At 45.0% G+C, this 11,202-nt stretch overlaps 1 protein-coding gene across 2 annotated transcripts; it reads left to right on the forward strand.

The window, feature by feature from the left end:
• Nucleotides 1–526: 526 nt before the first annotated feature.
• ralbp1 (ralA binding protein 1) lies at nt 527–10,807 on the forward strand. Of its 2 annotated transcripts, none has more exons than XM_047588835.1 (10): nt 527–600; nt 2,497–2,802; nt 3,863–4,294; nt 4,390–4,739; nt 5,197–5,358; nt 6,200–6,331; nt 7,724–7,834; nt 7,912–8,033; nt 8,118–8,238; nt 9,027–10,807. In XM_047588835.1, the coding sequence occupies exons 2-10, from the start codon at nt 2,553–2,555 to the stop codon at nt 9,399–9,401; spliced, it is 2,055 nt and encodes a 684-aa protein (XP_047444791.1). In that variant the 5' UTR covers nt 527–600; nt 2,497–2,552; the 3' UTR covers nt 9,402–10,807. The 2 variants fall into 2 exon arrangements, with proteins under 2 accessions (XP_047444791.1, XP_047444792.1); XM_047588836.1 differs by lacking the exon at nt 527–600 and adding an exon at nt 641–662.
• Nucleotides 10,808–11,202: the final 395 nt, after the last annotated feature.

The raw sequence follows: 11,202 nt of genomic DNA on the forward strand, positions 1-11,202 counted from the left end.
GAAACTTTGTTTGACAGTTTCTCCTCGACAAAGACCTGAATGAGATCGGACTTGTGTTTGAGATCAAAATGATACCACAGACAAAACATTCGCTAGTGATTCCAGACCAAGACACCTACAAAGACTATACATAGGAGGTGAAAACTGCAAACAGCTGAAAGACATGAATTTTTTTTTCTTGTTCAAAATGTTTTTTAATTTTATTTTTCATAACAAACAAAATAAACAAAATGCTGTACCATTAAGTCACCAGACAAACAATTTGTAGACATTGTTGGTGTCCGTGGTATTTATATTCTCTAAAAAGGTTAAAAAAAGAAAACATAAAACGTGTCAACACAGACTTTTGTGGAATGTTTTTGGAGGTCGAAAGTTGTGAGCTAAAAAGTTGGATGTGAAGTTTTTTCTTTCCACATCAGCAAGATAAGTCGTCTTGCTAAAAGAGATCATATTATTTTTTTTTGCCTGATGGCTCAAGCGTGTATAGTGACGTGACTACATTTCCTATCATCCACTTGGGCGTCAGCGCAGGCGCAGATAGGTTTATTTGGACATAGCCGGAAGCTGCGCTCCGAAATTGACCCAACGGGATACTACTTGGTAAAGTTTGTCGTCTTCTGTGATTTGCTCGTTCAGCGACAGTACAGCGCCTGTAAAACAAGGTTTACCATCTGTTCGTAGTTATACGTCGCATGTTGGCTTCTTCTGGACGATTTAGCGGCTTTTGCCGTGACGTTAGGCTGGCTAGTCAGCTAGCTCAGCGCTAACGTTAGCATATGGGCCCCTCCATTGAGAGGAGAGCCTCACTTTATGACAGCTTTAATGCAAATACAGTTAAAAATCAGCAGTTTATTAACCACCCCACCCCCCGGGTTTTAACAGCGATGCGGGCGACTAATTGTGTTGAATTGGTTGTATTGTGGCGACGGGACGTGGTGAAATGTTGGGGTTAATCAGCTCAAAGCGAAGGAAGATTAAGATGTCAGACAGGCGTTATTAAGAGTTTAACGCGCAGAATTTAATCAGGACAGCGTTGGCCAACATAGGATTGTTAATTCACGTCATTTATCATATTATTCGTCTCGGCACTCGAGCGTATTTTCACGGAGAAGCTAAGGAAGCATCCCGTGTGTTTTAATTTCGCAGGACGTGTTGTGTGAGAAACATCTAACAGCGGGTTTTAAATTTTTTAACTACATCCCCTGTAACAAGAACTAATGTACTTCCTAAAAACCTGCACAACAGCGTGTGAGTTCCCTCTTTGTGCCTAATTGAGCATCAGTCATGCACACAGACGTGACATGTGTGTGCACACCCAGCTCATGGGGTGATTATGTACAGAGGCGTGTCTCAGGTAAATCAGGTTTGTGGTGTTGTTGTTGGTGTTGATGATGATGATGAGCTGGGGTGTAGTTTTCACCCACCGTGGATGTCAGGGCTGACATGTTAGAGGTGGGATGTGGGAGATGTGACGGTTTGCATGGCAGAGCCCCATCTGGTGGGTGGAGATCACTGCTGCAGCCTCCGTGTCCTTTCTATGCTGTCATCATAAAAATATCCAGGAACAAGAGAAATAGAAAGAGGACATGTGTATTCAATTATTACTGTGTATTAAGACACGCATTTAAGGAGTCTGTGTTGCAAATCAGATACCTTAAGTTTCTTCTTTCTAAAGCTAAATCTGTAAGTTGCTGTTTATGTTCCTAGTTGGTACGTATGTACATACTAATGAGAAAACAACTACTGTGTTTTGTGTTTATTAATACTGCTGTGTATGTACATGGTCAGGCATGACATTATGACCACGTTCCTAATAAATTAAACAGTTGTGACTAGTTACAGACTGGACATGGGCCTTCTCATGTTTTTAGTGGGGACCTTTGGGTTCTGTGGGTTGAGGGGAGGGGGATCTGTGAATCAGGCTCGTTCCAGTGCTTCTCACAGATACTTGATCAGTTTGGGATCTAGTGAATTTGGAGGCCAGGTCAACACCTAGTGCTGTTTTTCTATGAGTTTTGGGGTTGTTCCTGAACCGTTTTTGTGTGTGTCAGTGTCAGGCTGCGTCCTGCTGGGGATGGCTGCTGCCATCAAGTAGCGTCATCGCTATGGGGTGGCGGCTGTAGGTGGGTGGTAAATCACATACCATACTCAGGCACGGTACGCTTGTACTCACACTAGCCCTAAGTAACATCCACGTGAATGCCAGGTCCACAATTTCTCAGCAGAACATTGAATCGGCGGAAAGATGGTCAATGTTTTTCACTTCTCCTGTTAGTGGTCTTAATGTTGTGGCGGATCAGTGTACCTCTGTAATGCTTGGCAAAAACAGCTCTTGCAGTGTTATTTAATCGTGACACAGTAAGACAAATTTAGGCACAAATTAGGTGCAAACAATACCTGGATGACATGAAAGAATCTGGGCAGCGCTCTGGTCGCCTGAGAGTTTGGATTCTGGTTTTTAGCTGTGTCATAACGACATGTTTCTGCCCACTGCAGCAGCAGCGATGGAGCGGTGATGTGCCAGCCGGAGGAGCGATAAGGCCAGAGCAGCCATGACCGAGTGCTTCCTGCCCCCCAGCAGCAGCCCCGCGGAGCAGCGCAGGGCCGAGCACCCCGGGGGCGTGGCCCGCACGCCCAGCTCGGAGGAAATCAGCCCCACCAAGTTCCCCGGGCTGTATCGAACCGGCGAACCGTCGCCGCCCCACGATGGGCATCACCACGAGCCGCCCGACACCTACGTCTCAGACGACGACAAAGAGCACAGCAAGAAGAAGAACAAGTTCAAGAAGAAGGAAAAAAGGAGTAAGTGATGTTGGTTTTGCAGGTTTTATTGAGCAGTTAAGACGAAAGGGGGAGGGATATGTACATGTCTCTGACTGGAACTGAAACAGGGATGTTGCTGTGTCTGTAGCGTGCACTGTGACTGTTTGGCTGCGGCCACGAGCCAAAAAAGAATTAATTCGGGCTCGGAGGTTTATTATTGACCTTGAAAATAGCAGTTTGGCCAAACAAAATCTTGGCTCAAAGTCACGCAGTGGCTTTAGTGACTCATTAATAAATAACCGCGTCCTTGAATGTCACTGGGTGTTTGTATCTCATGTTGACAATGAGCAGATTTTACTGGGTTTTTTTAAATATTATATTTGTAGATATATTTTTTTTTCCACAGCTAGTACTGCATATATCTCCACCCGTATCCTTTAACACCTAGAATTACATGCAGGTCGTCCAGTTCAGGCCAGTTTTCAGATTTTTTCCAAAAGCCTCATCACTACGGAGCTTCCCATTTTTTTTCCGTCCTGTATGGCTGATGTCAGCAGTGGTGATAAACGATCCTGTACTGGGAATGTTTTTCACCATTGTCCGCTCCCTATCAAGATTTTTTTTTTTTTTTCCATGTCTGTATTTAGCTCCCACACCAGTGGGAGAGAGAGGAAGAGTCGGACAGTTTCAGGGCACACCCTCGGAGCTTGTAAGGTGTGTCTCAGGCGCCCGCGCGATACACAGCACTTTTTATTCTGAGGGAAACCCTGAGCTGATATAATTAGAAGAGACTAAAACTAGGAAGAGGCCACCAACTGCCTTTGACACTATCTTGTTAGCTCTGAGGGAAAAAAAATATTTAAACTACGCTTGTTCCAGAGAGGAGATGTGTAAGGTGCAGTGGGAGCTATGCTAAATCGGTGGCTGACCTCTTTTCCAAGTCCCCGTTCTCCCCCTCCTTCGCTAAATTCTCTCTCTCACACGTTTCTCTTCCTGTTTCTATTTCACTGCGATCATAGTTCTGTTGTGAGGCAGACGAGAAAGCGTGTTTTTGTCTCACTTCAGATGTAACCCCTTGTCTCTTAATCCTTCTCCGCAGCCGAAGGATACGCCGCCTTCCAGGAGGACAGCTCAGCAGACGAAGCGGAGAGCCCATCCAAGATGAAGCGCTCCAAGGGAATCCACGTGTTCAAGAAGCCCAGCTTCTCCAAGAAGAAGGAGAAGGACTTTAAGGTGAAGGAGAAGGGCCCCAAGGAGGACAAGGGCAAGGACAAGAAGTCGAAGGACCTGACGGCCGCGGACGTGGTGAAACAGTGGAAGGAGAAGAAGAAGAAGAAGAAGCCGGCCAGCGAGGCAGAGCCGGTCCCGGTGGAGGCTCCCACGTTCAGGCCCGTCTTTGGAGCGCCCCTGACCGAAGCCGTCAAGAGGACGGCTCTGTACGACGGCATCCAGCTGCCGGCCATCTTCAGGGAATGCGTGGACTACATCGAAAATTACGGCATGAAGTGCGAGGGCATCTACCGGGTGTCAGGTATCAACACGTGTTGATTTTTACTCTTGCTAAATCAGGTGAAACATCTCCGTAGATTAGTTCACTCACGAAAGCTTCTCTTCTCCCCCTGCAAGGTATGAAGTCAAAGGTGGACGAGCTGAAGGCGGCGTACGACCGCGAGGAGTGCCCCTGCCTGGAGGAGTACGACCCGCACACGGTCGCCAGCCTGTTGAAGCAGTACCTCCGCGAGCTGCCCGACAACCTGCTGAGTCGGGACCTGGCCCAGCGCTTCGAGGACGCCTGCGGTCGGCAGGTGGAGGCCGAAAAGGTGACGGAGTTCCAGAGGCTGCTGGCGGAAGTGGCGCCGGAAAACCGCCTCCTCCTCTCCTGGCTGATCACGCACATGGACCACGTCATCGTCAGGGAGGCGGAGACCAAGATGAACATTCAGAACATCTCCATCGTCCTCAATCCCACCATACAGGTCAGAGGCTGCTGCGGGTATTCGATGTCGATATCAAAGAAAACGTGATGAAAGGTGCAGAGGACGTCGATAGCGGCAGAAAAAGTGGGGCTTTGGCTCGAGTTCAAGATTCACCTAAAAGATGAGAAGTATCCCCCTTAGCAACACACCAGCTGAGTCTTTATTGGATCAAACAGCCGGTTCATCCGTGGCCCAGTTTTGGTGAAGCTAATTTATTCCCGCGAGGGGGACGTGTCTGTGGCTGCTCCACTTATTCTAAACCAACAGCTCCTGTAGCCACGACGCTGTTAAATAAACACTCTGTTCAATTAGCGAGTGGAGTCCAGGGTCAGTTTAATCAGGATGCAGGAATTTGTTTGTGGCGCAGATACAGTTCAATTAGAGGACAGATGCAGTTTGTGCAGAGAGAGAGGGACTGTTTGCTCGGCGTTCATTTTCCTCTGCCGATCACTTCCAGATTGGGAACCGGGTTCTCTACATGTTCTTCACCCACGTGCGGGAGCTGTTTGGGGACGTGGTCCTGAAGCCGGTGGTGCGGCCGCTCCGCTGGTCCAACATGGCGACGATGCCGGCTCTGCCCGAGACCCAGGAGAGCATCAAAGAGGAGATCCGGCGACAGGTGGGTGGAGAAGCCGCAGAAACAAACTGAAAACGAGTCTTAAACGTGTTTCAAACTATTAATAAGTTAGTGATTCCCAATAAATTAAATAAGAATATTTATCAGCAACCAAATGCTGTCAGATATTTGCTACCCCTAAAGCCCCTGGTACACGGGGGCCATCTCTTTAAACCTCTTTTAAATCACATATAGTCTGATTCTTATATCTTTGCACTAAACTCATAAGTTTTACCTTCATTGTGAGAAAAAAAAAACCGAGACAGAGTTCTTGGGTTTATAAATATGAGGATTTTATTTGTCTGTAAAGGCTCTAAAAGTTGCAAACATATTCCTAAGTCCTTTTTTTCCGTGTTAAGCAGGGGTTTAATTGTTATCAGTTTAAACTGGGTGTCGAGTGTTACACAGTAGCAGCAGTTAATTTAGCTGAGTGAGCGTCTTCTTCCTCTGTTTACAGTACAGTGTCTTGTCAGCAGAGCACATCTTTATCTTTGTTCCTCAGCGTGCCGCTGCTCGCTGCTTTGTCACCATCTGTTCTGCAAGATTTCTGCCAGGTCATGCGCCACTTAATTATACATAGAGAGATAATTTTTTAGTTTTTTTTTTATTTCATACATTGATTAAAACAAAACAATTCAATATACAATTCAACACTAAAGTTCCCAAATCCCAAATGGACCAGGTATCTTGAATAGTCATCCGCCGGCAGACGAACACCAAGATCAAATCAGACTTTAAAGTATATTATTGACTATTGTGTGATTATAGGGAACTGAAACATGCGTTTCCAGCCCGTTATCTTCATGTAAATGTCAGCCTGTAACATAAGGATGTTTGTGTTCAGGAGTTCCTGCTGAACTGCCTGCACAGAGACCTGCAGGCCGGCGTGAAGGACCTGTCCAAAGAGGAGCGACTGTGGGAGGTTCAGAGGATCCTCACTGCTCTCAAACGGAAACTGAGGGAGGCCAAGCGTCAGGCAAGTCACCTGTGTCCATTTTATCCCCAGAAGGGTTGTTTCAATTATTATTCTTACAATTATTCTGTCAGTCCATACACTCCAACATTAGAATAAACTTGAATTGAGGTTTACCTGAGACGCTACAGGTGAATAGGGAAGAATTTTTAACTAATAGATAACACCATGAAACTTCTTGATTACTTGTATTACAAGTTTTCTGTGAATTTATGTTTAAATATGCAAATGAGGACTTATCTGCTTAAATATGCACTAATTTGCATATATATTTAGAACAGAAATCTGAATAATAACTAAAATGAGGTTCAAAATTCTTGTTTGCATATTAGATTTCCAGGTATTTACAGAGGGAATTTTGGATCTTTCTTTTTAACCCTCCATAAATCACAAAATACCAACCAGTCCATAAAAAATAAATTTTTGCCATGTTTTACAATGTTATATTAATCAGGCTTTGAATGATGTATGAAAAATCCCCACAGTAAATACCTGCAGAATGTATTAAGGATTAAATCTGGAAAGTTTGGTGTGTGTAATTGCTGCTGAAGTGGAGATTTCTGGCTCAGCATACGCAGAGATACTCATTTGTAGATAACGGCCTTTAAAGTTTTACATTACAAAATCATGGATATTTTTATTGGAAACCACTTTGAGCCTAAACCACATCTACTCAAATCCTTCAAAGCATATAATATAATCATATCAGCACATATAATATCAAGATATCAGATTAAATTTTCAAAAAGTTAATTGAAGTGTGAAACATGAACGATGAGTCATTGCTGATCGTCTCCACCTTCGTCTCCTTTTACCAAAGACAGTTTACGGCCGGATCAAATCCGATGAGTCTGACTTTCCCTCTCCTCTCCTTTGTGCGTCTTTTCTTTGACTTTTCTTGCTAACTTGAGCCGTAGTTTTCTTCTTAGAGAAGACTTCACAACATTTTTAGAAGTCCCTTAGCAGAATATCCAGTCACGTGACGAATCATGTTGTCAGAAATCATCGCCGACCAATCAGAGCGCGAGTTTAGCTTCAGATCGGCCTTTGTTCTTTCACGATTAGTTGCAGGTACAAAGGATATGACCATATTTGGATCAGAGAGAAAAAGAGCTTCACAACGGTATCTCATATGCCGGGGTAGAGACGAGGCTCCGGCTTAGAAAACTGACTTTTAGGAGTAAATTAGAGGGTCAACACAGACAAAGTGTAGTGGAATGAACACATAAATGTGCAATTTGACCGCTTTTTAAAAACTAGTTTGATAGAAAACATATTAATGAAGCACAATACCTCAAAATTGATCTAAAACAAGCGAGTGTATGTTGTCCTCAGAGGTGAATAAGCACCACGCAGACTGCTGACTTTCACAACATTCATGTGTCTGTGCTGTAGGAGTGTGAGACTAAGATTGCCCAGGAGATAGCCAGCCTGTCAAAGGAAGATGTTTCAAAAGAGGAAATGACTGAGAATGAGGAGGAAGTCATCAACCTTCTCCTGGCGCAGGTCAGTCATTCGCACAGACAGTTGCTGTGATCGCTGATCCTCTTCCAAAGCTTCACGTGTGCATTTTTCGTAATCAGGAAAACGAGATCCTGACGGAGCAGGAGGAGCTGATCTCCCTGGAGCAGGTGCTGCGCAGACAGATCGCGACGGAGAAGGAAGAAATCGAGAGGCTGCGCGCAGAGATCGCAGACATCCAGAGGTCAGAGATTAGATGTGATGCCGTGTTTCAGCGCGCACGTACTGCGGGTATTAAGTGTAACCGCGGCGCTGCTTTCCTCCGCAGTCGGCAGCAGGGCCGCAGCGAGACGGAGGAATACTCATCAGACAGCGAAAGTGAGAGCGAGGATGAGGAAGAGCTGCAGATGATACTGGAAGACCTGCAGAAGCAGAATGAGGAACTGGAGGTGAGAAAATATCTGACACACGACGGACGTTTAACGTCGGCCCCTGTGGTTTGTTATTTACAAGACAGTGAGTCTGTCAAAGAGAGTTTGAGCGGAGTAAAGCTGACACGTGGAGGCTTTTTGGACGAGGTTAATAATATGTACACTGATCAGCCACAACATTATGACCACTGACGGGAGAAGTGAATAACGTTGATCATATTGTGATAATTCAGTGCTCTGCTGGAAAACACTTGGAGCTGGCATTCATGTGGATGTTACGTAGACATGTAGCGCCCACCTACACCAGTCCAGACGCCCCCACCCCATAGTAATGATGGTTGATGGCAGCAGGCCTCCCCAGCAGGATGCAGCCTGACACAGACACATAAAAACACTTCAGGAACTCGAAAAACATGAAAATTCACTAGATCCCAAACTGATCCAGTATCTTTAGGATGATCCACAGAGGCCCCTCCCCTCAACCCGTAGGACCCAAAGACCCCCACCAGCATCACCCTGTGACCAGACCCTCAGAAGACCAATGTCCATTCTCTGATGACTTACAATAGTTTATTGGAAAGACCTTCACTATATTAGGTCATAATGTTCTGCCTGATTGGTGTAATATGATTCTTATACATCTCGAGAAACATTTCAATAAACCACTTAGCTCTGCATACGTCGTAATGTTATGGCCGATCGGTGTATTTGCATTAACAAGCAGTTGATTCACCCAATAAAGTGGCCAGTGAGTGGAAGTCACACATCACATCATCATCACGGTGTGCGTGCGTTTCACCCCGCAGAACAAAAACACGCACCTGAACCAGGCCATCCACGAGGAGCAGGAAGCCATCTTGGAGCTGCGCGTCCAGCTCCGCCTCCTTCAGAGCCACAAGCTGCAGCAGCAGGAAATGACCGTCCAGCCTCCACCTGAGCAGGCCGCCGCTCCTCCTGCTCCTCCTCCTCCCACGCAGCCGAGCCCGGAGGCCCGCGGCGAGGAGCAAACCAAGCGCTCCACCGTCAATGCCGCCACTGCTGCTGCTGCAAGTGTTGCTCCAGCTGCAGCCGCATCAGCTGCGACCGCCACCTCCGACACTCCCACCTCAGCCAACGGGAAGCCAGCTAAGGATCCGTCGAAGCCCTCGCCGAGCAAAGACAGGAGGGAACCCAACATGTGAGATCCCAGAGGCTCTGCTGTGTGTCGGTTTGTCCTGTAGCTGTTGCTGTTTATCCACTGGAGATTTCACATCACTTAGGCCGAATGGCAGCCAAGGGAAATATCAGTTGGCATCTTGTTTTATTATTTCCCCTCGATAGGATTTAAAAAAAAATAAAAAATAAATAAATAAAAAAAGTACCACGGCTACGAGAGACTCAGAGGGACCACGCTTTCAAATCTACAGTGCCAAGCCTGTATGAAGGAGGGAGGGAGGGAGGGAGGGGGGTGAGATGGGAAATGAAGGGATTCCTGAAGCAAGTAAGAGAGATTAGATTACAGAGAGTTTATTTTTCACTGGTAAACTAGTCGAGAAATGATCCCTGAACCGGATAGAATCAGCCCCCCCACCCCACCCATCCACCCATCCATCCATCCATCCACCCATCCATCCACCCACCCATCCATCCACCCATCCATCCACCCATCCATCCACCCATCCCACCCCAGTCATTTAGTTTGTTCCTTAACTCGATGCAAATTTGACATGTTTGAAAAAAGAGACCACTGTGCCATAACTGAAGATGCCAGACTGGACACGTCCCTGTCCCCCCCCCGGAGAACCACTAACACAGAAAGCTCTTGTCTATCTATATATTATATATTTAAATAGTATTCGGAAGAATACAAATGACTATTCAAGAAACACATTGATTTGAAGTTACTGCTTTTTCTTTTTCTTCTTTTTGTTTTTTTTTTTAGTAATATATGAATGGATATGTTATTGTAGATGCTTTTTTTTCTTCTTCTTCTTCTTTCAGCAGCACATGCACATAAAAAAACAGTGGTGCTGTGACTCTCACTGGTGGACGAAAACATGAACGAATACACAACAAAATCTTTGTCACCGCTGCCCCCTGCACACACAAGGAAACGTAGAATATTACAATAGTCCGGTGATGAACCAAATCTGTGGCGGTGATTTCTATCTCCAGACACACTCGCAGGAAGTTCGCTATTTAATTTTGTTGTGTATTTATTTATTTAACTTTTAATCTCAATCATTTCATTTCACAGCTGATTTTTTTTTTCGACGACGTTTTGAAGCAAAGCCCCGACTCAGCTTTTCTGTATATTATTGTAAAATTGCAAAACAAACTGTATTTTTAATTTTGTCATACGCTCTCTTTTTTTTTTTTTTTTTTAAATAATTATTATTAGTGATCTGTACGGACTGTGCTCGTGTGACTGCCTCTGCTTTGGTCACGGGCGAATTCTCATCTGATTATTAATCCTGTGACTGAGACAGTTCGATTGGGCTCAGAAGCTTCTCCTGAGGTTATTTTCATAATGTTCCGAGCTTTTTGTAGCTGATTGTTGCAGACAGAATAATGCTGTGAAGAATAAAGTGTCAGTCTGAATAATTTATCTGAATCTCTGTGTTTGACAATGACGTCTTACTTACTTACATCCACATACAGCGCTTCCCCTTTTTCCATTACACATTGTCTGAGAACTCTCCGGCCTAAAGAGGCTGTAAATAAAACCTTTGCATCCATTTTGAGGGATCAAAGCCTCGGTGCTCATAAGATAGTGGAACCACCCAACTTTTTTTTTTTTTTTTTGTGTCATTGCTTTTACTGGTTTCCGATTTGGAACATGACTCCAACAAGGTGGACACAAACAGCCAGAAAAGACCGGATGTAATGTAATGGGATTTCAAAATAAAACGCCTATTTTTTTTCTTCATATCTGCATCTGTAGAATATGATGAAATAATTACCCAACACCTTCAACACAAAAACTACTTTATTCAATTAATT

The sequence above is a fragment of the Mugil cephalus genome, chromosome 7 (genome assembly GCF_022458985.1).
Source record: "Mugil cephalus isolate CIBA_MC_2020 chromosome 7, CIBA_Mcephalus_1.1, whole genome shotgun sequence".
Lineage (NCBI taxonomy): Eukaryota > Metazoa > Chordata > Actinopteri > Mugiliformes > Mugilidae > Mugil > Mugil cephalus.

Coding starts and splice junctions, on each gene's coding strand:
- ralbp1 (XM_047588835.1), top strand. CDS start 2,553: ATGACCGAGTGCTTCCTGCCCCCCAGCAGCAGCCCCGCGGAGCAGCGC. Junction 4,740..5,196: donor TCCTCAATCCCACCATACAG/GTCAGAGGCTGC, acceptor GATCACTTCCAG/ATTGGGAACCGGGTTCTCTA. Junction 6,332..7,723: donor TGAGGGAGGCCAAGCGTCAG/GCAAGTCACCTG, acceptor TCTGTGCTGTAG/GAGTGTGAGACTAAGATTGC.